General features: G+C 36.7%; 1 protein-coding gene across 8 annotated transcripts in view; it reads right to left on the bottom strand.

Moving 5' to 3' along the window:
* Window positions 1-27,873, bottom strand: part of MAGI2 (membrane associated guanylate kinase, WW and PDZ domain containing 2) — a 1,338,391-nt gene that overhangs the window by 319,007 nt on the left and 991,511 nt on the right. For all 8 annotated transcript variants that reach the window (XM_032304940.1, XM_032304942.1, XM_032304941.1 and 5 more), the window contains one exon: window positions 9,986-10,043. In XM_032304940.1, the coding sequence (XP_032160831.1) occupies window positions 9,986-10,043 (58 nt within the window). The remainder of the gene's footprint in view (window positions 1-9,985; window positions 10,044-27,873) is intronic.

Genomic DNA, 27,873 nt, shown 5'->3' with positions numbered 1-27,873 from the left:
TATACTCATTTTTTTTTTTTTTTGGCACCCAGTTAAAATGGAAGAAAGTGAAATAAGAACAGGATGAGGAGACTGTCAGCCTCCGTACAGGAGTGTTGTGCTTAATGGAAATTTGAACTAACGTTTTAACGTTATGGCAAACTTAACACATGGTACTTAATAAGCTGTCAGAAGCTACACACCTAATGTGAGTTTCTTCTAGACTAATTTAGTGCGAAACAACTGTAATGGTTTATCGCAGCAAATTGACTTTCTTTTGCCTCTAGTAGATCCAGTTAACCTTCTAAGCCACAGAATAATATTTTTCCTCGACAATTTTAAAGTTCATCTTACTTAGCCGGATTGAGTTTAAACGTGAAATTCGATAATAAAACTTTCTGTAATCCATCTGTTTTTATTATACAATTAGTTGAGTCTATTGTAATACAATTTCACCTAGTTAAATATGAAGTCACCTATTAAATGCTAGTAATAAATAATGTATAACAATGTGACTTCATATCATAAAAAGGGGGCAACAATATTCCCTTTGAATGCATTCAGCCTTGAACATGTGAAAAATATAGTTCTTATGCTGACTTTTTGTTTATAAGCTTATCTTTATCTTTGTGACCTTTTAACAACAATTGTAATATCATTTCATGTCTGTGGATATCAAAAACATTTATATTTTTTTCATAGCTTTGTAAGGAGATTCTATTATAACCATCCACCCTTTTAGGAAGCCTTCTTTTCATAACACTCATGTGATAGCGTTGTTAAAACCATTAAAATAATTTTTAAAAATGGTAATATATATGTTATTGTCTAGCGAAATAACAAATGGAAATTGAAAGAAAATGCTTTCAAATTTGAAGTATGCTCTGATCAGCAGTTATAATGAGAAAATAATGAGGCTCATACAGGAAAATGGCCAAAGTTAGCCTTGTTAACACAGGTGCAGTGGATATTCCTTGAACTAGAAGAGACCTTAGCAATCACCTAATCCAAACCACTCATTTGACAGAAAAATGCCAGGGAGGTTAAGTGTAATTTTGTCCTCGCCTGTGAATTCAGAATCATGGATGCAAAAAGGACAACTATTACTAACATCATCGTCTGTGACACAACGTGAATTTTGAAAAACATTATCTGCATATTGAAAAAGATGAGATTAAAGTTCTCATGTGGGGGTGGAAGGCATTACATTTTACCCACTTAGGGCGACCATCCTGCCTTTTATTCAGTAACAGGCTGCCCAAAGAGTGACATCAATCAGCCACTTCCTCCGTTGGACTAAGCTCCCTCATCTCTCTGCCAGTATTCGCATCTCTCTGAGCTGAATGTGATTCCAGTTATGTATCTATTAAAGATCTAAAAGACCTGCATGCCAGCCAAATACTTTAATTCCAGAAAGAACTCTTTTCTAATACCAAAGGGGGGGGGGGAATGGTTGTGTTGTTTCACTACGCTAGTTTTCAACATGCTGTGATCCTAAGGGATTTTTAGGATAATTCTGACTCTATCCAATTTTCACTTTATGTGCTAACTTTAGAACTTAGTCTCAGTCTAAGATATGACTCCAAAGTATGTGATGATCCAGCGTGATGAGACAACAATCCACCATTCACCCACAAGAAGCCTAGCATGTTTAAGCCAGAGAGAGAATAACTAAGCTATATAAGCTAACTGTCGTACACATTCTAGAATAATAACAATGATCTCTTTGTGTGTTATATAACATTGCCTTGGCAAGAGGTAAGCAGGATTGTGCCATGAAAGATGGCGGCAGCTTTCTCTGGGTTATTTCTCTATGAGCTACTTCGGACTGGAGTCCCCTCTTTCAGCAGGAGGGACGGCACTCCCCAAAGGCTCTGTGTCTTCTCAGTGCAGGAATCCAACTCACCACACAGCTCACACCTGGCTCAAAAGGTTGTCTGTGACCCCCTTGAGAGGCACTCCTTAAATGCAGGCTGTCTTCCCTGACTGCATAAGGATAGGTTCAAGTACTCACAGCACTATAAAAATGGGGGAGAAGGAGGAAGTGTGGTCTTTCCTTGGGAGCATGCAGTATGGTGTTTCCAGTTCTGACCATTCCTGTCCTCTCTCCCTGGAATAATGAGAACTCAGGGACTGTGCCCCCACACTGCTGCCTCCCCACTAAGTTCCCCTGCTTTGTGCTACTGGGCTACATGCCTGTGCTTAACCTCTGCAGAAGCACCTCACCAAGAGCCCAATTTAATTTGCTAGATTCATAAAAAATGCCTAAACACAAACAACTCCTCCCAAAGTGTTTATGAATATATTCACAAATACATTCTCAAAGAAAATCTGATGCTAGAGTAATAATTCCCCTGTCTTTTATTACTGACTTCAAGACAAACAAAATAATCCATTAGAATTGTAAAAATTTTCTTTTTTAAAAAACATTTATATGTAACTCTGATGCCAAGGGTGAATAATTCATTGTTATTTGTAAAACTCTACCTGCAATTAAACTAATTTAAACTTTTGAGTTCTCAAAACATTCTTCATTTGGAACCCAAAGATTTGTTAAATAAGGTGGTTTATGAGATCGAACAGTTGCTAATAAGAGCGTTTCTAATTACAGAGTCAAGTTTTCTTTCCTTCATTTGCAAAAACATTCAGGGGAAGAGAAGGTAACTAGAATACAGAGCACATTTTAATCAGATGAGAATGAACCAGCAGTGGTGGAGGCCCTCACAGCATGAAAAATTACCTCTAACTAACCTCAGGTAAGGAGTGGATGAGGGCTGTGCATTCAGATCTTGACTGGGGGGTTGTGGTAAGAGGATGGGACCTGGGACTTCATTTTGATTGAATGGATCACAGTTTAAAAATATTTGAGAGGCTCCGGCATAAAGAGTAAAAGAAAGCCATAAGTCTTTGTACAGATCTGTGGTTGGACCATAGAGTAAAGTAATTTAATAACAACTGAAATTTTATATAATATCAGTAAGGGGCAGAGAGGAGGTAATTAGGAATTACCAGTTACAAAGTATCAGAAATACTAATGTAATGTAAAGAGCATAGGCATGGGGCTAGGGTGTGTCCCTCCCTTATGAGGCCAGATTGCTTTTTTTCTTCTAGGCTGAAGGAGTGATGCTGCAGAGTATGAAACTGGCCTGGCTCAGAGCAAAGAAGGTAAAAATGGAAGGCTGCCATCTTAGCACAAAAGAGCTGCCTATAGTTCAGAAGAGATCAGGTATCCCATATTAACTTCAATATATCTGTTCCTTTTTTTTTTTTTTAAACTGTGAAGTGAACTGATATATGCTTGTTTAATAAATACAAGAAAACATTTCATAAAGTACAGACACTTGATATTAATGTAAAAACATAGCTACTCTACTGAACTGTCTCTCTTAGTTCTATGAGGCATTAGACGTCATCAGGCTTCACCCTTACAAGTCATATGGCCTTGGAGAACTCAATGAAGTCCTCAGAGGACTGGTTCCTTCTTTTGTAAGTGCTGTGACTGTCAGTTGGGATAACATGTGAAAGCATATTAAAAGTTAAAATAGTGCCTTAAACATTACTGTCTCTACTATCACTTTCATAAATCCCCAGTTATGTAAGGTGACATGTATCATAAGGTGATAATTATGACAAAAATAACGTCCTTGCAGATTATTCTGAAACCTCAACCCTTTAGAAAGCCACAGAGACCTCATACTCTGCAGTCCTTGCTTGATCATTTCCAGAGGCTTATGGAATTATCACTAATTCTAAAGGAAAATCATTCTTTATTCCACATGGCATGCTCTCACCATGAGATTAAATTACATATTTCTTATAAATCAAATAATTCCCCTTAGAGTTGTTCACTTTGGGGGGGTATATTGTAATCATGAATGAGCTACAGAAGTAAGGCCACAAGTTGAGTCTTTATGCATGTTATTGGGATACAGAAGATAAAAATAACTAACATTTATTGAGGATGTACTACATACCTGTTTATTGCTAAACACCAGCGATGGAATGAGACTGCCCAGGTTCAAATTCTGGCTCTATTATTTAGTACTTGCAAAACTATCTGTACCTCAGTTTCCTTGTGAAACGGGGATAACAGTACAAACTTCACAGGGTTTTTCTGGTCTGTGTTTGAGTATTAAATGAGCTAGTGTATGGAAGGCACTTAGAATACTACTTGGCACGTGGTAAGTGCAAAACAAAAGGTCTTGCTCTCCTCCCTTCTCTCCCTTCTCTCTCCTTCTCCTCCCTTTGCATTACCCATCTACTACAGATCTCATAGCTGGGAAGTTGCAGGGTTGACATCCTGTGATCCTCTGCAGCCTATAGTTTTGGCTACTAAATGACCACAATGGATGTGACCACATGCTATTTTTAAGATTTGGCTTAGTATAGAATACCACTAAGCACCTTCATCAACAATGGCACTCCAGTTTGGTATCTTCTATGACATAACTTTCTAAGTTATGTCATAGACTTAACATAGTTAACTCATATGTCATAAGTTAACAAAGAAATGATTTCTTTGTTAAACAGCTGTCTAAAAGCATCAAGAAAAGTTTGCCAGTGTCCGCAGATCAAGGGGAAAAGCTGAAAGTTTAAAAAATTAACTTTCCCTATTGGAAAAACAATTCTCTAAGAACAAACAGGGTTTTAAAATGGTATTCTTTTCTGTTTATTCCTAATTGGAAATGTTTTATATTTATGCTGACTTGTAAAAAAGTTCTGAAGTTAGGAAGTTTTTCTGGGAAGATTTAGGAAACTACTCAAAACCATGAAGGAAAGAAACATCCTTAGGATATGATTCTGAGCTGAAATCCTCTCTAGCTACTTTCCAACTTGCAACATCATGACGAATACTCATCATTAACCATGAAATGAATGTGATTTTCCTTTTACATTTAATGTTACATTGAAGATATTATGCGGTATCTTTCAGACTTTCTGGAATTGTACACAAGTAACATTTTATAGTAGCAGATGTGTGACATCACATGAAAAACTTGTAAAAACCTCTACATGAAAATCACATCTGTCAGTCCCTACTATCATTTTAACTGCAGTTATATGGTTTGCTTCTCTGTCTGTGCCAGAGGACGCAGCTTTGCATGAAAGCTGTTCCAGGAAATTGTGTCTTCTGGACTAGCTAGTTAAGCAAATTGTGTAACTGCCATTGAAAACCAAACTGTACCCAGCAGACATAATTTCACAAAAGAGGAGGAAAAAAAAACACCACATTTGTACAAAAGTCACAGCTGTTCAACTCTACATTTTGTACTTTTTTCATTGAAAGTTTTTTTCCTTTTCTTTATGAACAGTGACAGTTACATTTCTAGTTAGCAACTTTAGGACTTCTTAATACATTGCTAAGTGTTGTACTCTCATGGATTTGGTGTCTGTTAGGAAGAATTGGGCTAACTTCTTTCTGCTGCTCCACAGAGGAGAAACTTGGTCTATCTGCCCTGTCTGCAGATGAAAGAAGGAAAGACATAGAGTGGGGCCCAGTGTTCTCTAAAATGCAGAACTGTGTGCTGCCTCAACTGCTCCAAGCAGTGTCAACAACCCTATGTTGAGGTCCACCCAGTATGAGCTCCTTTTCTTTCAGGTCCCACACGTCTTACTACCAGTGGCCATGTTGTCTAGAATCATTCCCGAGTCACTGGGAATGGAGCGAAAGACTCCGAATGCTTGGGTCAGAAGACTCCCTGTCAGACATCTTTCCGGGACTGCGAAACTACTAGAGGTGGGCCGGAGAGGAGACATTCTCCAGGGACCCCTCATAGTTCTTAGTGATGAGTCTCAGAGGTTGTTTACAATATTAAAGATTTTGAGTGCTCCATTTACTGGATGATGATTTGGAGCAAGACTTTGGAGTCTAAGCTCTTGAGTGAGAGTGCCTAGGTCTAAGTAATAGCCATTCCTCTCAATACTGGGTGAAACTGGGTAAGCTACTTAACTTCTTCAGCCAGCATTTCCCCATCTGCACACTTAGGACAATCTACATCGTTATCGCTATAGTGAGGATTCCAGATGTGCTGAAGACAGCTGAGCACTTCACCCAGTTCATGGCACATACTAAGTATTCACTCAATAAATGTTAACTATTTTGATGAGACAGTAATGATGACGGCAGAGATGATTTTTCTGACTTTTGAATACATTAAACGTGTCAACTTAAAACTGAATTTGCACAGGACAGATTGATGGCATAGAAAGGAAGAGTCAGTAATAGTGGTCCAAACGATTCAATCCAGGCGTTTCAGTTTCTAGTTGTACAATACTTTCCTGCTGTTGATTGCTGGAATTCCCATCTCCTTGTCTGGGGCTGACAAGGAGAAAGAGGGCATGTGTTTGGGGCGCCTGGGTGGCTCAGTGGGTTAAACCTCTGCCTTCGGCTCAGGTCATGATCTCAGGGTCCCGAGATCGAGTGTCACATCGGGCTCTCTGCTCAGCAGGGAGCCTGCTTCCCCCACCCCCCTGCCTGCTCCTCTACCTACTTGTGATCTCTGTCAAATAAATAAATAAAATCTTAAGAAAGAAAGGAAGAAAGGAAGGAAGCAAGCAAGCAAACAAGCAAGCAAGCGGGCATGTGCAATTATGCCAGAGGCACGGGCTCATTTCAACCTGATATGACCTGCTGACGACAGAGGGACCACAGTGCGACTTCTGCTCCAGTGGGTAGTCTATTAGAAAAGAGCAGCTGAGGCTAAGTTAGACTTCTAGTGTCCTACCATGGGCTTCTTTTTGCGATTGCAAAGGTGGAATGTTTGTCATATTTTGTAACTGCACCTCTAATTCTGTGAGTGTGTGACTAAATACCAAAAATGATAGCTCTATAGGAAACCCATTGTCTGTCATTATGACTAGAATTACTGAATCAACATTTTCTTGACTACAGATTTATACTGAAGACCACCTTGCTTCGTTACATTAACCGAATATTCATATGACAAATTTGTATGATTCCAAGATACTGACATCAACATTATCACTATAATTATGAACAGTGCCCTCATCCAGGCATATTATATCTTATACTTAGGATGTCTAAAATGAACACTTGATAGAGAAACTTGCCTTAAACTAGACAGTTATTGTTTTTCTGTATAATTAGCTCTAAGAAATTGGTGACCTTTTTCTAACAAACATACTCAGTGTGCTGAAAGTGACCACCACTGTGCTCAGGTATGTATCTACACAGTTTCCACCAACGAGACTACTATTTAGAACCATGCATAACTTGTGAAAATAATAGTGTAATGGAGATGCAGCTCATTTTTTTTTGAACAGTTAAAACAAACTACATAAATAGATATTTTCAGGTAAAATGGAAAAGTTGTCTTTGTTGTGATGGAAGACATTCCTGATTTCAAGCAGTGTTTACATTATATAGAATAAATTGAGGTATTTTAATTATTTTGGTGAATTTTTTCCAAAGGACATTTCTGAGCAATATGGGAATGTAATTCTACTTAAAATTATCTTTAGGCTTGAATTATCTATCTCAGTTTTCTAGTCAGTCTGAGACACCCACACATCTAATTATTGGCGTTAGTATATGTTACAGAATCATGGAAGGGGGGGATTCTGACAAATAGTACAACGGGATATAATCGGAAGAAAGCTAAATCTGACTCACTAAGACCCGTGTCTGTGGCATCACAATCACTTGAAATCTAAAATTATTGAATGTGTTAGACTGGTTCAATGATGTAAGACATGACTGGCTAACTTAGGAACAATTTCTCACTATGACAGTGAATGCATGAAAAATGAAGGGGAGAAATGTAGACAAATATAATCTAAGCAAAAACAAATAAAAAAGACAATCATTTGAAGGATAAGAATAATGAGGACAGTTATCTTTTTAGGGTCACAGCTAATGTCCACCAGCAGCAGCTCTTTAATGAAAGACAAGGTAGGAAGCACTGCTTTCTGATGAGTTAGGTGTCTCACCTCTATGACAGACAATGAAGGCAGAGAACAAAGGTTTGAGTTAAATGTTATTTTCCACACTGAAGCCAGCTTGGAAGCATTTGAGCACACGGAAGAAGAATCTGAAGAATTAGAATAGGGTGGGGGTCAGTAAGACAAATTTGGCCAGTTACCTGTTTTCGTAAATAAACTTTTATTAGATGGTAGCTAATGCCCCTTAAGTGTTGTCTAATGGTTGCTTTCAAGCTGCAGGGGCAGAGCTGAATAGCTGTGACAGAGGTCACAGGCCTCCCAGAATATTTGCTATCTGGGGCTTACTGGAATTTGCTAACATCTAGACTAAAGAAAAAAAAAATCTCGTTCAATGAATTCTACAAAGAAGTGTATTAAACATGAGATCTGGTTTGTCACGTCCCTCAGTTCTCTTTCCTTACATAGAACTACGTCAGATATCAGGTGTAATAGTCTAGGCATAGTGCAGCCTGACTTAGTGACGTAGGACTAGGCAGCATTTCCTGGAAACTGGTAAGGTTGATATATCTATCCAGAAGCTGCAGCTATATTATTATTAAAATATGTGTGTTTTTATTGATTAGCAGTGTAGGGGAACCAAGGTGCCTTTCTCATAACTATATGCAAGTGATGTCTCTTTATTTTTGCAATTAGTGACACCTCCAGGCATTTATTTTACTTTTTGCATCTACTGAGCATCCACCTGACACTGGAGTATTACATACTATAGAAGAAAATTGCAGGGCGCCTGGGTGGCTCAGTGGATTAAGCCTCTGCCTTCGGCTCAGGTCATGATCTCAGGGTCCTGGGATCGAGTCCCGTATCGGGCTCTCTGCTTGGCGGGGAGCCTGCTTCCTCCTCTCTCTCTGCCTGCCTCTCTGCCTATTTGTGATCTCTGTCTGTCAAATAAATAAATTAAATCTTAAAAAAAAAAAAATTGCATGTGGTAAATGAGGTGAATTTACCTGGACTGGAAATGACTGATATGCTGCCAAAATTGGGGCTTTTCCAAATGAAGATGGTGTTCAGAGTATCCAAGCTCATGAGAAAGATGTTCAAGAACAGGAAGCCCACAAGCCTTACCCACCAGTACCTCCCCAGCACAAAGAAGGGCTGGACACTTAGGAAAAGCTCAGTGACTGAACACTGTTAGCAACACAATTTCGCAATAATGCCATTCATCTCCTACCCTTCACCGTCTAGATTATTACTGTTAAGCAGAATGTGGTTAGAGAAAACAGAGATAGATCTTGATAAATAATGTAAACACCTTTTGTTCTTCAGTTTCTGCATTTCTTGGGTAGTACACTTCTCGTAGGCAATGTGTAGGCTTTGCTATTCACCTAAATAACATTAACATTACAATGAAGAATTTTAAAAAATTCTCTATATTCTCTATCAGAAGAGGGGGTTCTAGAAAAGTAAGCTGCATATTTAACTCTTGGAAATTATGAATACTACTTGATTTTCCTTCATGTCTATATAATTGAATCCCTAATGGAGGGCTTTATTTGAAACAAAATAATGGATTGGAGGGATAACTCACATGCTAAGATACGTTAAAGCAATGTGACCTCCATTAGGTAACAAAAAAGTCTAATCTACAGAAAGAAAACTACTGACTTGAAATGGGACTTTAAAAGGGGGGGGAAAAATCTAGATTTTATTTCATCCTTCCACTGGAAAGTATGGCTGCTTCATTTAATTGGTTTTGAAATCTAGTTTAATAGAACATCTCTTTGGCACAACTAGTGAGCTCCCAACATTTTGATTGCAAAACGAAGGGCGCTTACTTTGATATCTTTAATTATCACTCATTTAGAGGACAGTGTGAAACACTTTTCCAATTGGTGTTTTAGAATCATGAGTCAAAGGAAAAGAATGACAAATTAGCCACAGCTGGAGAAGGAAGAAACAGCTAGCTGGTGCTCCTGGAGTCTTTGCGGACACTTCCAAGTAATGAAAGGGAGGTAGGGGCACAGCTGGCCATGCATGCTCAATAACTAAAATACTAACCGTTTTACCACATATTAGTAACAAATTAGTAGGAAACTTAGAGACTTACTCAACATAATAAGTGCCATATATGGGATCATCGATTTTTTCCCAGCCATACGGAAGCTCTGAAAAATAAAGAATTATTTCTTTCAGTAAAGATGCAACAGATATCACAATTTCTAATAAAAGGTAATCTAATTTAATTGTTCACGGATTGCAGAAGTAGTCCACCAAAGTGGAATAAAGCATTCAGAGTCAGCACCAAATTTCTGACATATATTTGTACAAACTACAAGAAGCACTGACTTGAAAATTGGCATTTAAAACACAGAGCTCTCTCCTCTGCAGATAGACTGCTGGGTCTGGCTGTTTATCGCACGCCAAGCGAGAGGATGGCACGTCCTCGTGTTATCACCACTCAAGGCAGTCCAGAAGGCAAATTGCTTTCCTGAAAGTGCATACAGTTTTCTTATTTATTTGTATTGTTAAAAGGAGTATTTCAGGATAAAGATCATATTGTCAAAATACATTTCCGAGGATTGCAAACTGTTTCTGATGACTGAAACAAAGGCATTATAAATTCTCAATTGACATCCCACGATTCAAGATGGTTAGCTTGCTGTTCTCTCCACCTGAGTCAGAATTTGAATGCTGCCAATATACTCTCTGGGCATATTTTTTTTCATAAAGTCTAAAATCTTAAACCCACTTGCCTTGGCAATATGGTTCATATTTCCCATTCTTCATGGCTAATTTTCATACATACACTTTTAAAATATCAACAATACTGTAGATGCTTCTATAGGCAAAAGCATGCTATTTGAAAACAAGGCTTTGTTTTATGATACTGTTTTCCAAATACACTGAGCCTTTATAATTTTTTAAAAATTTTTAAATCCATTTTTTATTGTGTTCTGTTAGTCACCATACAGTACACCATTAGTTTTTGATGCAGTGTTCCATGATTCGTTGTTTGCATATAACACCCAGTGCTCCATGCAACCGTGCCCTCCTTAATAACCATCACCAGGTTCACCCATCTCCCCACACCTCTCCCTTCTAAAACCCTCAGTTTGTTTCCCAGAATCCATAGTCTCTCATGGTTCATCTCCACTCTGTTTTCTCCCCCTTTATTTTTCCCTTCCTTCTCCTAATGGCCTCCATGTTATTCCTTAATTTCTACAAATAAGTGAAACCATATGATAACGGACACACTGAGCCTTTATAATTATTAACTCCTATAAATATGATGAACATTACATTCTTCTGGATAGATATTAGTTATATATAGAGAGAGAACTTGGAATCTAAGTCAGATATATTGGCATGTTTTAAATGATGTATTTAAATGAACTTTAAAGTTTCATTATTGTAGTAATAACACATGTTCACCGTAGACAAGGCATAGTTATAAAAAGAAAATTAGAAACATCTGCATTGTGACCATCCAGAGATAGCCACTATTAATATTTTGGTGAATATCCTTTAAATATTTTCAAACATAGATAATTACAAATAATTTTTAAGAAATTACATCATACAGTGCATATTGTTTTTGAAGCCCAATATTTCTTCCTAACAAGATAACCAAAGGCATCTTCAATGTGAATGAGCATTACTGTACGTCACTTAAAAGCAGTGCAGCGGTGGTCTGAGGTGTGGCTAGAGACTGTTCGAACCCACCTCTTCTGTCATTGAGTATTTGGGTTTTTCCAGTTTTTACCTATTATATGCCATCTATGTTGGACTTACTAAAACCTACACCTTTCATCACTTTCCAAGTACTTTAGTCATAATAAATTTCTAGAAGTAGAGTTTTGGCATAAAGGGCATACACCATTTTATGGCTTTTGATATAAATTGCCAGAGTATCACTGTCCCACTCATAAATAGAGCAGGTTGTAATATTACTGGGGGGGTTTCTGAATGACTTTGTTTTTCTGCACTGTCATATTAAATGCAGGTCGGCAATTCCTCAGCCAAAACTTTTAGGGACATTTAGTTTTGGAATTAAGAATTTTTTTGATTTTCAGAAGTTAACGATGCAAATGCCTACTTTTCCCGTAACACTCCAAGCAGAGTCTGGGGAAGCAGTTTATAATCAAACACGTGACTATTTATGCAACCAAAATGATGTGATTTGCACTAAAAGGCACAAATAAGGAGTACTTCGTATCAGATAGCACAGTTCTCCTTCCAGAGTGTCCAAGTCAGGTTACATTTTGATGCCAAATGAGTTACAAAAGGCAGTTTTTAGAGCTTTCGAATTTTTGGATATGCAGAAAAAGTACTGGTGCATTATTATTTTAAAAACCAAATAAACTGATTTTAAAATAGCAACCTGTAGTTGTTTTAAGTCACCTTTCTTGGGTTGCTAGCTGGTTTGAACATTTTTTATATGTTTACCCTCAGGCAATTATTTTTTCTTTTGAACCTTTCTCATTTTTTAAATCAATGCCTAAGAGTTCTTTACTTATAAAGGATATTAATTCTTTATCACATGTTGCATATATGTTTTTGAAGTTTGTTTAGATTTAATTTTGTTGAACATTTTCATTAACACAGATGTTTTAAATATTATTTGGTAAATTTCTCAGTGTTTCCCTTTATAGGTCTGTCACTGGAGCCTAGCTTAAATACTGAAGATATTTTTCTAGTGTTTCTTTTTTTGTTTTAACATGAAGTCTAGACTATGACTTTATTTTTCTTACATTAGTCATGTCTTCATAAACATACAATACCTTAAGAAATTTTTCTTTCAAGATGATAACAACAGTATTATTAAATATTTACAATGACCAAGGTACTAGTGGGCTTTCCATGTGTTAACTCATTTGCCCTAGCAACTCAGAATTTAAAATTCCTATATTCTGCTTTTAGAGGTCTTAACCAATTTAGATATCAATTTAGACACTCTGTCTAGCACAGCATAAACAACACTTAATTTAGATTAAAGACAATAACAGTCCAGATGGTTTTCACCAAATCCCCCAAGCTATTGGAGAATTTGGCTATTAAAAAGAAGAATCCGTTTGACAGATATCTGCTGAGGGCCCTTTCTAAGCAGCTTAAGTAGAAAAATATACAGAGGATAGCAACTGATATTATGACTATTTATTAATATGGCTGAATACATGAATGCATAATTATAACAGGTTTAATATCATCTTATGACTGTAAAACAATCATATTCACTAATATATAGCTAACATGGTTAATATTACCTGACTAGTCTTGTGTCTTCTTTTTTCAAGTCCTGTGTCTTATTGGTATTGTTAGATGAAAACATTTCATGATTAAAATTTTAGAATAAAAAAAGATTTAGAATCCTATTTTATAATGTAAACTATTTCTTCACTTATTCCTCATCTTTGAGCTTTGAGTAAATTACTGATTCTAAGCAATGCATTGCAAAAGTACGGTTAATTGATTCTTTATCTTTATAGATTTGCAATGCAAACTATTGATGTAGCATCCTGCCCTACCTGCCACCAGAAAGTATTCCTCAGAATTTAGGGGGAATCTGATTTGTTTTGCCTTACATATCAGTAAATTTTGTTTGCTCGCTTGTTCCACATTTCCAAAATAAATTGTTAATGCATTCCAAGACAAAATATATGCTATAAACATTTATACTCTAAGTATTAAGTATTTCAAGCATTTTCACTATTAGTGTTCCATGTCTCACATTTTTGGGGGAGAGGGGAAAGTAATTTTATTAAAATTTTATTTCAGATATATGAACTGCAATCTAATTTTTCTTATATTTTCTGTGACATTTGGGCTAAGGTGAGAAGAGACCGCAAAACATAATGAGAGCTAAACGCTATGTGCTAAGCATTGTTTTACTTACATTATGAAAAATAAATCACTTAATCCTCAAAACTGACTTGACTTGACTTAACCCTCAAAATTTACAAGATGAGGAAAGGGAGATACCAAGAGGTTCTAACAGTTAATGGGTCAATTTTTAAACTCATACGTCTGAATTTGGAGCCTGCATTTTAATTACTTTATTAACTTCTTAATTTTTCATTTATTTATTTTGAGAGAAGACAATACACTGTAACTCTTAACTTTCTGTTATAAAGAGCTGTTATTGAGGCGCCTGGGTGGCTCGGTGGGTTAAAGCCTCTGCCTTCAGCTCAGGTCATGGTCCCAGGGTCCTGGGATCAAGCCCCACATTGGGCTCTCTGTTCAGCAGGGAGCCTGCTTTCCCCTCTCTCTCTGCCTGCCTCTCTGCCTACTTGTGATCTCTGTCTGTCAAATATATAAATAAATTCTTTAAAAAAAAAGGCTGTTATTCACTTCATTTCAAATATTCTGCAAGGAATGAATGAATGAATGTTACAAGAACCCAGTAACAGATCTATAGATCAGCTCATTTGTAAATGTGGCAGAAGGGGTACACAATTCTATCACCAATGAATAAAATGTTCTGTGTGTATGAATATGTACATATGTGTATGTGTGTATTCCCCTTAATGACGTTTTCTTGAGTAGCAAAGAAAGGTCAAGACTAGAATGTTAATGAAAAACCACAAGGTTTTCTGCACTCATAAAATGTCAAGTCATAAAATATACTTAAGATTATAAGCCGGGTAGTATATATCTAGATGATGAAAGTTAAGAAAGTTAAGATTCACCTTTCACTGTGAAAATGAACTATATGGACTTGAATTTGTTTTTGAAAACCAACTGCTTCTCTTTAAAAGTAAGCTAACAACTGAGAAAAAGAATTTCCAGTTTTGTACCTCTTGCCCAATTAGGCAAGCATGTAGCTTGGCGCTCTCAGGTCCTGGGTTATGTAGACTACTGTATTCAACAATACCTGACACATTTGAGAATGATTAAGGTCACACTAATGAAACAGTAACATTTACTGTGCAGCTGGGGAAAATAAACACTTGAGATCAACAAGGCTAATACTGCATTAAAAACTGTTTTAATTGAGATTTTCTTCAGGCCATGGAACTATGGAGCAAATTCAGTGATGAGCTATTCCCATCACACAAGTCTGTGTTACTCTTGAGATTAACTTGTAGTCAGTCCAGACTGCCAGAGGAGCAAAAGATAAAAGAGGCACCCAGTTACACCCACCAAGCCCCGGCCACCAAGCTATATTTTTTTTACTTATCTGCTCTTTCCAATTTATGTATTTGTTTGCTTGTTTCTGTTTGTTTGACCCATTTTCAATGCAGAAAACCAACACTCTTTCATGCGATCTCATGAGAAGCAGTTTTCCAGCTGGGACTGGGAAACTTGTAGAATCCAAGGACAGTATTTCTTTTGGAAATGGGACCTGGATACTGTAACAGCTGTAAGAAATCTAGGATACATTACCTTAGGGTATCTCAGAAAGCTCCCTTTCATCTTACTCACTTAGTCTTTTAAACGAAGCCACTTTTCTCTGTGTCTATGTTTTTCTCTCAGTTCCATTTCATTGTGTACATCTTCTTTCTTTTCTACTGACTGTCTACTTCTGCATGCTCATCCTGCCGATGTCCTGGAATGGTCACCCCATACTTGACTCTATGTTCCTTTTTTATCTCAAGCACTGAGAGCACTACTTTGATCTCGGAGTTTCTCAATTCTGTGACCTGTTTCCCCAAAGGACTCATGACTCCAGCTCATTTTCTTCAAAACAGATTCAAGTTACTTGACCCAGAAGATCAAGGTAACAGTTACCCTCAGGTCAAGAATCCACCCACAGAATAATCCAGTATGGTTGGCAGCTGCGTCCTTTTGGTAGAAACAAAGCCACATCTGGCAAAGTCAAATAGAGAGGCATTCCGTAAAGGAACTGGTCAGTACCCTTTAAAAGTGTCAAGGTTCTGAAACAGAAAAACAGACTAGGTTTTGTCACAGTATGAAGGACACAGGGAAACTAAATGCATTGTGGGATAAGGTCCTGGACCAGAAAAAGGACATTAATGGAATGACTGGCAAAATTCAAGTAAGGTTTATAGATTAGTTAATATTCTACATGAATGTTAATGTCCTGGCTTCAGTAATTGGACTTATGAAAGATGTTAAAATTAAGGGAAGCTAGGTGAGAGGTACATGGAAACACTGTGGTATTTTGCAATTTTTTTGGAAGTCTAAAATACTTTCAAAATGAACACTGAAAAAAGCTATTTTACCAACTCTCCATATCAATTAGATGACTTCTACTCACACTTCATTAATATTCCATCCAATACGTGTAACACTGAACTCACTGAATAATGTTGATTTTTTAAACAAAACAAGAATGTAGGATTTTGTATTTGTATTCATTTTTTATATTATGTTGAATTTTTTTCAAGAGACAATTCCAAGAGACTTAATTTTGTTATTCTATCATTTTGGTTTTTTTTTTTTTCCCCCTGTTGCCTATCTTTCTGCTTCCTGGAGAAACTAGGTAAATACATTTATGTTTAAAGTATTACTGCATCTCAAATCTTAGAAGATACGATACGATAAGGTTTAAAATCTGGAATCAGGCTTTGTTCCTTTTCTGGGGGCACTGTACTATATGAGCCACAGCATGGGTTGTGTTAACTCATAGAAGGTTGTGTGGAGGCCCATCTTGGGCAGATTAAAATTCTCTCCAAAACCAGAAAGGCAGATTAATTCAGGAAGCATAAAAAGTACTAAAATATTGGAAACAAGAACAGAGACCAGAAGTGAGAAACCATTTCCTTTAACCCTATATTACTTTTGCGGACTTTTTTTTCCTTTTAAAATATAGACTCTTGCTTTTGTGTTTTAGAGGTAACAACATTACAACGGAACATAAAAATAAATATATAAAATTTCCGTAGTTCAAGTAATATTGTGTATAGTACACAATATGGTAACTGCTAATACTCATAATAAAATCTTTTCCCCAATCTTCATTAGATTTTTGCTGTACACATAGTATACGAATTAGGAAATATAATTCAATTTTTCTGGAAAAGTTACATATAACTTGTTTCCAAGAACTTCGTAGGAGTTTTAGTAGTCATTAGGAGTATAAGTAAGTTTACACAAGAGTCCTCAGTGTGAGTTTTTATAGGAAAAAAGGAAGAGAAGGATACTGTGCAAGAATAAAATAAACAAAAGATGACTTTTTAAGTTAATAAACTTTACTGTATTTTTGTCTCTTCTTTTCCTATATTCAACAATGCATTTGTAATTATAAAAGTAAATTCTGAATACATTCTGGTTTTTAACAAAATCCATTCAATATTGATATGTGAAGAAATGTGCACTCAATAATGTTTTGGGGAAAAGCTAGCAAATACAGATGTGAACGTTCGCAACGCTAACTTAAAGATGGCAGAGTACTGCAATCTCTTTGAGATGGTGACAAGAAATGGTGGCTGGAGGGCATGGCACAAGAAAAGAATACTGCCTAGTAAAGTCTGGTAAAGACTCAGAAAAAGTCGTATTTGGTTTAAGTTTGCAAGCTCCACTCGAAGGTCAAAAAGTGATTAACCTACTATTTTTCTTTATATTACTAGAGCTCTGGGAAAAGGGCTGGCCATAAAGTAAGAACTGGGAAGCAAAGTATGTGCCAAGAACTTTGAAATATACAACTCCAGTTTCCTCTTAACCTGTTTAAGTCTATGCTTATCCATCCATTGATCTATCTATTTATCATCATCATTCCCTTCAAATTATTTATTGAAGTACGCTGGGCTTCTATACTATAAAGGCTGACATCTAAATTTTAACTTCTCTGTATGTCCTGAAAAGCCATAACTATCCACTAAGAGAGCAATAAAACCACCCATAATGCATACCTACAACATAATTAGGTGAAAGGAAATACAATGAACTCAAAAGTTACATGTAAGTAGAGACACAAATGTCCCAAACCAGCAGAGTCAGCCCCTTCTGAATCAGAAAGGTGAAGAGTCTGCAGAAAAAAGGAGAGGGCCCAGGAAAGGAGGATGAAAAAACAGACAAAATCACTCTCGGAATGATAAATTCCTATCCTGCATGGGGAAATGCTGACAGCAGACATGGTTGATCAGAACACAGCTGCTGCCGGGTTGAATGCAAGGGGTTTGCAAGTGAGTAGAATGAGAAGTGGAGTCTTGGGAAGGCTCTGCTTAAGAAGAAGAGGGGGCTGAGTCAATGGAGGAAATGGCCCTTAGAAATTTGGTTATGATAGGAAAGAAGCATGAAGTAGAAATTAAAAGAGAATTCTAGGACAATAAGACATACAAGTACTCTCTCTGGGGGGAAAAATGTTATTCACTAAAGAATCAGTACTTCACAAAAGAAACAGAAGAGGGTGCTCCTGAACTGGCAATGTAATAACTTATTTTCGCTTGTATAAAACTGTTAAGTTGGTCTATGAAAAAAATTCGAAATCAACAGAAAATAGCAGATAATATTCATACTTTAAGAAATCAAGAATAAGAGTCGTAATAATATAGCAAATGGAAATTTGCTACATTCCATCAAAAGAAAACAAAAACAAAAACACAAATGAGAAAATTGTAATGAATCTCAAGATATTTTGAAACAAGCATCTATAAACATAGAAAACCCTTTTGAATCAAAATTTAAAAGCTCTGAAGAGACAAAAAGCATAAAGATAGAGGTGACCAAAATCAGAAAATAAATTTAAAAAAAAAAAATTGAGACTCTAACTAAATTACAACCTGCCTAACAGAAAATAGATTCAATTGAAAATATAATAGAGATCATTGAGGAAAGACATGACAAGAGTCAAGAGAACAAAATGAAATAAGCAAGAGGTAAAAAGAATCAGAAAATAATCATTAATATAGAGGGTAAAGATAATCCAGTATACGTATAATTGGAATACATAAAGAAGAAGAAGAAGAATGGGAGAAGGAGGAGGAGGAGGAAGAGGATGAAGATGAAGAAGAAAAGGAAAACAGAACCAGTACTTGAAACTATAATTCAAAAAGAAAATAACTATATCTATTGAAATGGCTCCCCATGTACTTGGAACATCGTCCCAGAACAACTTCAAGATATATACCAGTACACACACACCCAACACATGTATGTACACACACATGCGCGCACGTGTTAAGAATATGTAAGAACTGGGGCACCTAGGTGGTGCAGTTGGCTAAGCGTCTGCCTTTGGCTCAGGTCATGATCTCAGGTTCCTGGGACCAAGTCCAGTGTCAGGCTCCCTGTTCAGTGGGGAGTCTGTTTCTCCCTTTCCCTCTATCTCTCTCCCCACTCATGCTCTCTCTTGCACTCTCTTGTTTTCTCAAATTAAAAAAAAAAAAATCTTTTTAAAAAATATGCAAAAAATCAGGGGAGTACCATCTCCAAGAAAACTTCCTGAAGTACCCCACTTAATTAAACCAACCTTAATTCAACCAAGAGATGAGTGAAGAAAAGGACTAATAGTAATCATTCAATAGATTTAATTGTCCATATCAGAGCAGAACAAAGGTGGGAACAGGATTAATTGTTGCTTTGGTAATAGGTGGGAGTATAGAACACCACTTAAAATTAGCAAGTGAACAAAGGCCTTATAAAAGTATGAAGGTAAACATCAGAACACAAATATAGGCTGTTCTAAATACCCAAACAAACAAAACCCCAAAGAAAACAGACTACACAGAGAAAAAAACCATGATCATTAGAACATGACATTGTTAACAAATATAACATAAAATGACAGTTAAAATATAGAAATGAACACAATTTGCTTCTCTTAAGATTTTCTAATTAGCTTATGAAGGAAAACCCCAGTTTATCCTGTAAAGAATAGACACATTTAAACAAAGTTACTCAAAAAAGCTAAAAGTAAAGGCTTGGACAAAGATATACCACTCAGATAGAAAGAAATAAGACAACAGGAGGTATAGTCTTGCTATCAGATTTTAGAATTCAAGTCAAAAGCATTAATAAGAATAAGGAACATTAGGGGTGCCTGGGTGGCTCAGTTGGTTAAGCAACTGTCTTCGGCTCAGGTCATGATCCTAGAGTCCCAGGATCTAGTCCCACATCGGTGGGATGTCTGCTTCTCCCTCTGACCTCTCCCCTTTCTTGCTCTTCCCTCTCATTCTCTCTCTCAAATAAATAGATAAAATCTTAAAGAAAAAAGAATAAGGAACATTATAACGATGAAGGTCGTAATTCATAATGAAGATATAACGGTAACTATCTGTATGATAAATAATACAAACCACCTTTATAAAACTCTAACTATAGAAAGTGTGAGAAGAAATAGAAATACATTAATGACAAATATTTAAGACTGCTCCCAGCTGAAGATAGGTCAAACTGACAAAATGACACATAGAGAAGAACTAAATGTAATATAATTAACTAAGGAAATCTTTTCGTTCTCCCCCCATCTCTTTTTCTAGTTTTATACCTCCATAATAGGGAATATATATTTTTTTCAAGTACTCACAGAACATTCTCCAAAACTCTCTACATATTACATTATAAAAAGTCTTAATAAGTTCCACAAAGCAGAAATTAATACAGTCATTAATGACCATAATGCAATACAATCTAGACAGTAATAATAAAATCATAATCAAAAGAACTTTCATCTAGAAATTAGAAACTCTAAATAAACAACTTTTGTGCCAAAAAGGAAATGCAAACTGAAATTGTCAAATTCCTAGAAGCAATGAGAATGAAAACACTAAGCAGCAAAATCTGTCAGGTATAGTTAAAACAGTGATCAGAGAAAATTTTATGTCATATATATGAATAAAAATAATGAAGGTGAGTTCCTAATTCGAAAGCTAGAAAAAGAACAACAAAGGAATTTCTCAAGGAAAAAAAAAAAAACACAAAAAGAAAGATAAAAGAAAAAATTCATGTTAGATAACTGAAAAGTAGTAAAAGTAACCAAAATGTTGTTTCATTTTAAAAATAAGCAAAAAAACCCATACTAATTTAGGATTAAAAGATAAGTCACATAGAACAAAGTAAGAAAGGACACAGGGAAACAATCATACAAACTGTAGAATATGTTGCACAAACCTATGCCAACGAAATTGAAGATCTAAATGAAAAGGATAATTTCTTAGAAAAATAGAATTTATCAAGATTGGACCCAGTGAAGATGCAGAAACTTAAATAGATAGATTTTTAGTTAGTATACCATACTAAACTCCAAATGGGGAGGAAACGAATGAAACAATGTGATAATAGTAGGTATAAATTCCTTTATAAATTGGATGTGAGGAAAGGCTTTCCTAGGATTCAAACTTGGTGAATTTGAGTACATAAAAGCAACAAAGAATTTCTGTACAGTCCAAAACATCAAAGTCAATGTGACAAGATTAATGACAAACCGAGAGAAAAAGATTTGTAACATATTATTAGTGATAAAAAGCTGTTGTCCTTCAAAAAGAACTTCTATTTTTTAAAGATTTATTTAATTCATTTATTTTAAAATTTATGTCATTTTTTATGTTATATTATTTAGCTTATTATATATTTATTTATTTATTTTGAGAGAGAGAGTGAGTCCGTGCACAAGCAGGGGGAGGGGCAGGAGGAGAGGGAGAGAGAGAGAGAAAAGTAGACTGCCTGCTGAGCACAGAGCCCAACTTGTGGCTGGATCTCAAAATTCTGAGATCCTAATCTGAGTTGAAATCAAGAGTTGGGCACTTAGCCGACTTAACCACCTCGGCATCCCCATAAAGAAGTTTTAAAAAGTGAAGGGAAAAAAGGAAAAAAAAATACTAAAAACTTGATAGAAAAGTGTGCAACTGCCAGGAAAGACGGTTTACCAAAGTATTCACAAATGTCCTTTATACCTGAAAAGATGACCAATTCTCTTATCACAACAGAATTCCAAATCAACACTATATTGCTATACCACTCCTGACCTACCAGACTGGCAAAAATTAAAAACCTTGAGGACACCCCTCTTTTAGCAGGGTTGTAAAGGAACTGGCTCTCTCCCACCAGGCTGGTGGATGATCAATATGGTGTATCCTCTCTTGAGGGGAATTTGGCATAAAATAGACACATTACCTTTTGATCCAACAATCCTTCCTCTAAGAAATTTCTCTAAAGTTTCCATTTTAACCACAAAAAATCCCCACAAATGTACAAAGTTATTCACTGCAGTATTATTTTACTAGCAAACTATGGAAGCAAGCTCAATATCCAGTCAGAACAAGTTTTAAAAAAAACCCAAAACACAGTCTACACACAGGGTGCACCATTACAGAGCTGCAAAACCTGTAAGAAAAATCTCTAGTGTCTGCTGTAGTGATCTGTGTGATATTTAACTAAACAAAAACATTCCTATGCTTATTTAAAAAAAAAATACATAAGAAATACAGCCAGAAACTAAAGAAACTGTTTAATTAAAGGAGGTGGGCATGTACAGTAGAGTCAAGGGTTAGGAAAGGGAAGAAGGCTTCTTTACAAACCATGTATTGACATACATTTATTTGGAAAAAAAAAACAACAAACCAAAACAACAAAAATTAAATAAAACAAGATGAAAAAAATAACCTGAAATTGAATACAAACAAAGCAAATGGACCAAACTGTATATAAAATTGCTAACCATGCAGGCTTTATTTAAAAAAAAAAAAAAAAAAAAAAAGGAGGGGGCAAGTACTAGAGAAATTATAGAATTATAGATTTGGGGATCAAGTTTTCATTATACAAAGCCCCAGAAGATAAATGCATTAAGAAAATATCATTGAGGTTCAAAAGGAGAATAACTATATTTATAACACCGCACAGTTTTAGTATGCTTTCCTGATAGAGACTGGAAATCCTGGTATTAATTTACATTAGTTGTTATGCCTGTGAGTCTGGAGTTTAGGTTTCTTTTGAAAGAAAAAGCTGCAATAACAAAGTTTCAAGAGTATGGTGTGGGGCAAACACTAGTTGTAGTGATTTAGACCTAAGGCCAGACTAGAATTTACTAATTCAGAGGGGAGGCAGAGGTCTCTAGAAAGAACAGGTCTGGTGAAATTCTCCCCCATGAATAACTGTTCTTAAACTGACAGTGACCTTAGGAGAGCCCATAGGTTCTTTGGGCGTTGTGAAGGCTGCAGAGTGGATTCCATTCTTTATGAGAATCTGCCCTTCTAGGTCATCATCATACTCTCAGAACTACTGCAGACACTGGGCATTTGGCTTTCAGTGAAACGTAAGGTGTAAAGTTATCGCAGTAGTCAAGTTACAAAAGCCAGGTAGATCAAAGCAGGTTGTTTCTTCAGTGAGGCTCTATCAGAGTTTTGCCATCTTTGTGGTGCTAGGAACGGCATTTTGGCTTCAGGATGCAAGGTCTTATTTAGAGATGAATCTTGGCTGATGAGGCTAAGAAGAGGAAAAGCTTAGGGAAGAGGTCAGGCCCACAGTAGGAGGCTGGAGAGAGAGAGAGTCCTTCCTCCTTATTGGTTGTATTTTCCCCAACAGGAAGATCGGTCTGCTCCATGGGTTGCCCAGCTCCAAATGGGGAGTGCAGACAGGTGTGAGGTCTGGGAGCTAAATAGCTCATACTAGGCTCTCCCATGCTAGAATAGTCTCTATATTTTAATTGTTGACTCGGAGTGAACACTGATAAATAATGGAGGCTTTAAGAATTATTTAGCCACCATTTTCCAGGGAGTCAAGAAGAAGACAGGTTATGAGAAAGGAAAAAAAAAATTTAAAAATTTGCTTTAATTCTCCACTGTCCATTATCAGTGAAGATTTTAAAGATTTAGAAAAAAAAAATAGCTAAGGTAAATGGCCACATTTTACCATGGTTTTTTGTTTTTGTTTTTTAAATTTGAGTGGTGGTTGTGATTGCTGTTTTCTTATATGCCCCTGAAACGACTGGCTTTCAATAGGATATTCTATGGTTTTGTGCTTAAAGTGTTCTTGATGAGATTTGGATGTATTCGTCTAAGTGAAATTTGCAATCAGTCATTGATGGCATTCTCTAATGTAGCTCTCATAATGTAACATTCTGAGCCCCTCTTTTCATTCACGAAATGTTTATTGCTTATCTACTTAGAGGGAAGCAGCAGGCTAGGGTATAAGAGTGCAGGACGGAGTCTTAGTATCCATGCAACTGATGGTACAGGCAGAGCCAGCCTTTAAATACTTTCACTAATTATTAATTCATTATATTTTATAATATGTGCAACTAGGAGAAATACATGTATATCTTATTCTACCTAAACCCTCAGGTAATTTTTGAAGAGCTTGGAATCACAGATTGTTACATTTCATGGATATAATTCATTACTATTGATTTAAATAATCCTAATGCAGTAAGTCAGCACCGCTCTTGTCAATTGGGTATTTTGGGGTGAATTCACACAACAGATGTCATTTTTCTACTGGAACAGTCTTTTTAAATTGAATAAATTTGATATATACAAGGAAGTTCTACTATTTAAAATCTCTGGGGACAACTAAATATTGAACATCAATCCAGTTAAAGAGTTGGAAAAATGAAATTTAAAATTTACTTATGTTTATTATATTAGATGAGCTGAATTCTACTTTGGAATATGCCCTAATTTCATTTTCTACTTAGTATGCAGCCTCAGAGCATTGTTTAATGAAAATGCCACTTAGACCAGTGAAACGGATCAGACTGAGCCCATATCTGGGGTTGCTAAACGAACGTCAGAAGGATGAGCAAGCTCTCTGTGATGGTGCTGTCTGAGGCCCCTTCTACCAATCCTGGGTGCAAGGAAGCACTGTGACAGTTCTACACGCCATTAGATAGTAGCAACATTTTCCTCTTGCTATGACACTCATGGATCCTAAGGGACTTGCCTGCTTTACAGATAAGCAATCTGGGTATTTGTCAAATCGGGGTGATGTGGGGTTGTCATAGAGTCTCACTTTATCTGGTCTACTGAGCTTTGCGATTTTTCTGCCAGAACAAAGTAGTAGTTCATATACATTTTTGAAAAGGACACTGAAAGGGAAAAATCAATAAAAATACTAATTGTCAACATTTTCTGGGAAGAGGAAGGACAAGAGGATAGCTTCCATATTTTCCATTTGTGGTGTGGGATGGTTTTCAACGTTAACAGAATAGGCAGTCTGACCAAGTTCACAGTGCTCTGTTTTATACTTGTTCTAGGTGGAAAAATATATACTTCTCAGCAGTACCTGTCACAGATAGACCACTGAGTGTCAAAGGTGGTGAGAGTTGAGAAATAAGGCAGGGAACTGCTTTTCCCATACCATGAAAGGAGGAAGTTGAATATTCAGAGTGTAACTGTAACAATGAGATTTCTGATTCCCTACCTGGTATTAATCTAAGGTGCTACTGCTGCCTATTAAAATTTAATGACAAAAATGTCCACATACAGACAATAAATTATATTTATATAGCCAGATGTGTGGGGGATTGGCCAAAATAATTTCCTGTCCAGATTATTTTAGTTAGATCCCGAAGTAGAGATATTGGAATCACAGTCTCCACCCCACCATATCTTGGCAATACAGTGTAGGGAACTGTGTCTTGACCGGACATAAACCTCTTTTTTTTTTTTTTTTTTTAAGGAGGCTCCATTCCTGGTGTGGAGCCCAATGTGGGACTTGAACTCAATGCCATAAGATCAAGATCAAGACCTTAGCTGAGATCAAGAGTCAGATATTAACTGACCGAGCCACCCAGGGGCCCTGACATAAGCATCTTCAAATTTGAGGTGGGTGAATGGTATTAATGTTACAAATACACCTTCAGTTAGGTTACAGTTAATCTCAAGTCATGATAATATCAGCCAGTATCAAAAAGCAACCAAGTGCCTATTAATAGAGACTGTACTGGTACTGCCTTCATATATGAGTGTTCACTTCAAAGATGGGGTTTTGTTAAAAGGGGGAAGTGGGGCAATTTTAATGCAAATCCTGAATTTCCTAATCCACATACAAACAGAATGAAAGGTCATTAGTAAGTTCCTAGCACAAAAGAGGGCAGGACATTTTTCCTCCCAATGATTTGGCTGCTGTGATGGACTATGAATATTCACCTGTTTAGCTCTGGCCCATCTCTGCAGTGTTCTCAGACAGAAGGACTGAATTAGACAGAGGGATACGGAAATGAAATCTCATCCTAATCGAACAAAAAGTCCCTTTTGATAAGATTTTAAAAATAAGGGTGCCTGGATGGCTCAGTGGGTTAAAGCCTCTGCCTTTGGCTCCAGTTATGATCTCAGGGTCCTGGGATCAAGCCCCACATCGGGCTCTCTGCTCAGCAGGGAGCCTGCTTCCCCTTCCCCTCTCTCTGCCTACCTCTCTGCCTAATTGTGATCTCTGTCAAATAAATAAATAAAATCTATTAAAAATATCTAAAAAATAAGGTAGGAGGTATGATATAATAATATTTTTTAAATAGGAGATTTGGAATTAATAGCAGGTACTGCATTACTGATTTGCATCACAGTGGAAGGAAACAGAGAAACATAAAAAGAAAGCTGAGGGTTCGGTTTCCTAATGCTATCTACAGAAAAAGACCTAGAATAGAAAACATGATGGCTGATGTGCCTGCAAGGTATCCCGATGCCTAAAACAGGGAAAATCTTGGAAACTGTTTCACCTCCATGAAAAATATTACTCTTATAAAGCTGTCAGAGTCAGTCTGAGCTTGGGTTCTCTGGCATGGAAAAAGCCAGTCAATCCCACAAATTAGGCTGCCCTGAAGGCATGTTTAACTTACAAGCCAGGCTTTCAGGAAATGTGAAAGGCTCAAGTGGAGCCGTGATTCGTACCTGTGGTAACACTGGACTGTGTGGAAATCACACAGGCAGTGACAATGTGATATGTGGGATTCAACAACTTTGTAAGACTCAACATTTAAAAAGTCAAACTTTTCAACAGCAGGGACACTGTGCAGAAACAACACACAGACCCTACTAGAGGGCCGAATGGTCTAATAGAGGGACTCAATCATTTTTAATCTGTAGCAGCCTTTTGAGGTAAAAAGCACTGGAAATACTAATTTGCACACAGAATAGCACTAACTAAAGTATTAATTGATATGATAGCTGGGTCAGGGTCTTAGGTGACATTTTCACTTGTAGTCTCAGATTCTTCTCTGAGGAAAGGCTAGCATTGCCAGAATCACCTCTGCTACACACAGGGCATATAGTCCACATATTAATATACCTTTCTTTTTCACGCTTCTCAATGGGTGACTTTCCCTCTATTTAAGTACTTGTTTATTTTAGGAAATTTAGGCCTACTTAAGTGGGGATCTAAAGAGGAAGAGTTAAGAATCGATGTCTGACTTCCATTCACCTTGGATGGGAGTAGGACATGGAGGTGGAAAGCCCCTGGAGACAGGACTCAGGGTATAGAGTCCTCACAACTCTGGACAAGGGCCAGAACTGTAACTTGGGCAGATGTAAGCTGTTCTGAAACAGACCAGCAAAGACCAAGAACAGCTTCTGACCCCAGACCCTCCTGCATTACCACAGGGATACATGCTCATCTACTTCATGGTTCCATCTTAGATGAGAGCAAAGAAGAGATCTGTTGGGGGAAAAATCTGATAGAGAATTTGAGCTTTAATATTGGCAGGTTAGTGCCTTCCCCTCCCCCAATGCCTCAACAAGGCTATTTTAAACAAAAAGGGCAGAAAAAGGCCCTAAGTTGGCAGGTTCAAATTTTCTTATCCTCCAGCAAAATAACCAAGGCTCCAAAGCAAATGATTAGTTATACAAAATTACAGTATATAAAGTTTGCTTACATATGAGTTGTAGTTTGCAAATACCAACCCTGCTGTAATAGCATTATGTCAAAATCAAGTTGAGTATTTCAATAGATACATTTGACAGAAATGGTATAGGCGTTTGCATCAGACAAAGCAGATTTGAATGTTGGGTTTTCTTGGACAAGCGTCAGTATTTTTTACTGCTCCATGTTATAAGGAATAGAAATGTAGAGTACCGGACGTGCTTAGCACTCAATCAACATTAGATGTCACTATGACTATTACTACTACTGTTGCTGCTCCGTCATCATCATCACCATCATCATCAT

Source organism: Mustela erminea, chromosome 11 (assembly GCF_009829155.1).
Source record: "Mustela erminea isolate mMusErm1 chromosome 11, mMusErm1.Pri, whole genome shotgun sequence".
In the NCBI taxonomy this organism is placed as follows: domain Eukaryota; kingdom Metazoa; phylum Chordata; class Mammalia; order Carnivora; family Mustelidae; genus Mustela; species Mustela erminea.
The sequence above is the reverse complement of the archived record's forward strand: the minus strand, read 5'-3'. Positions and strand labels throughout refer to the sequence as shown.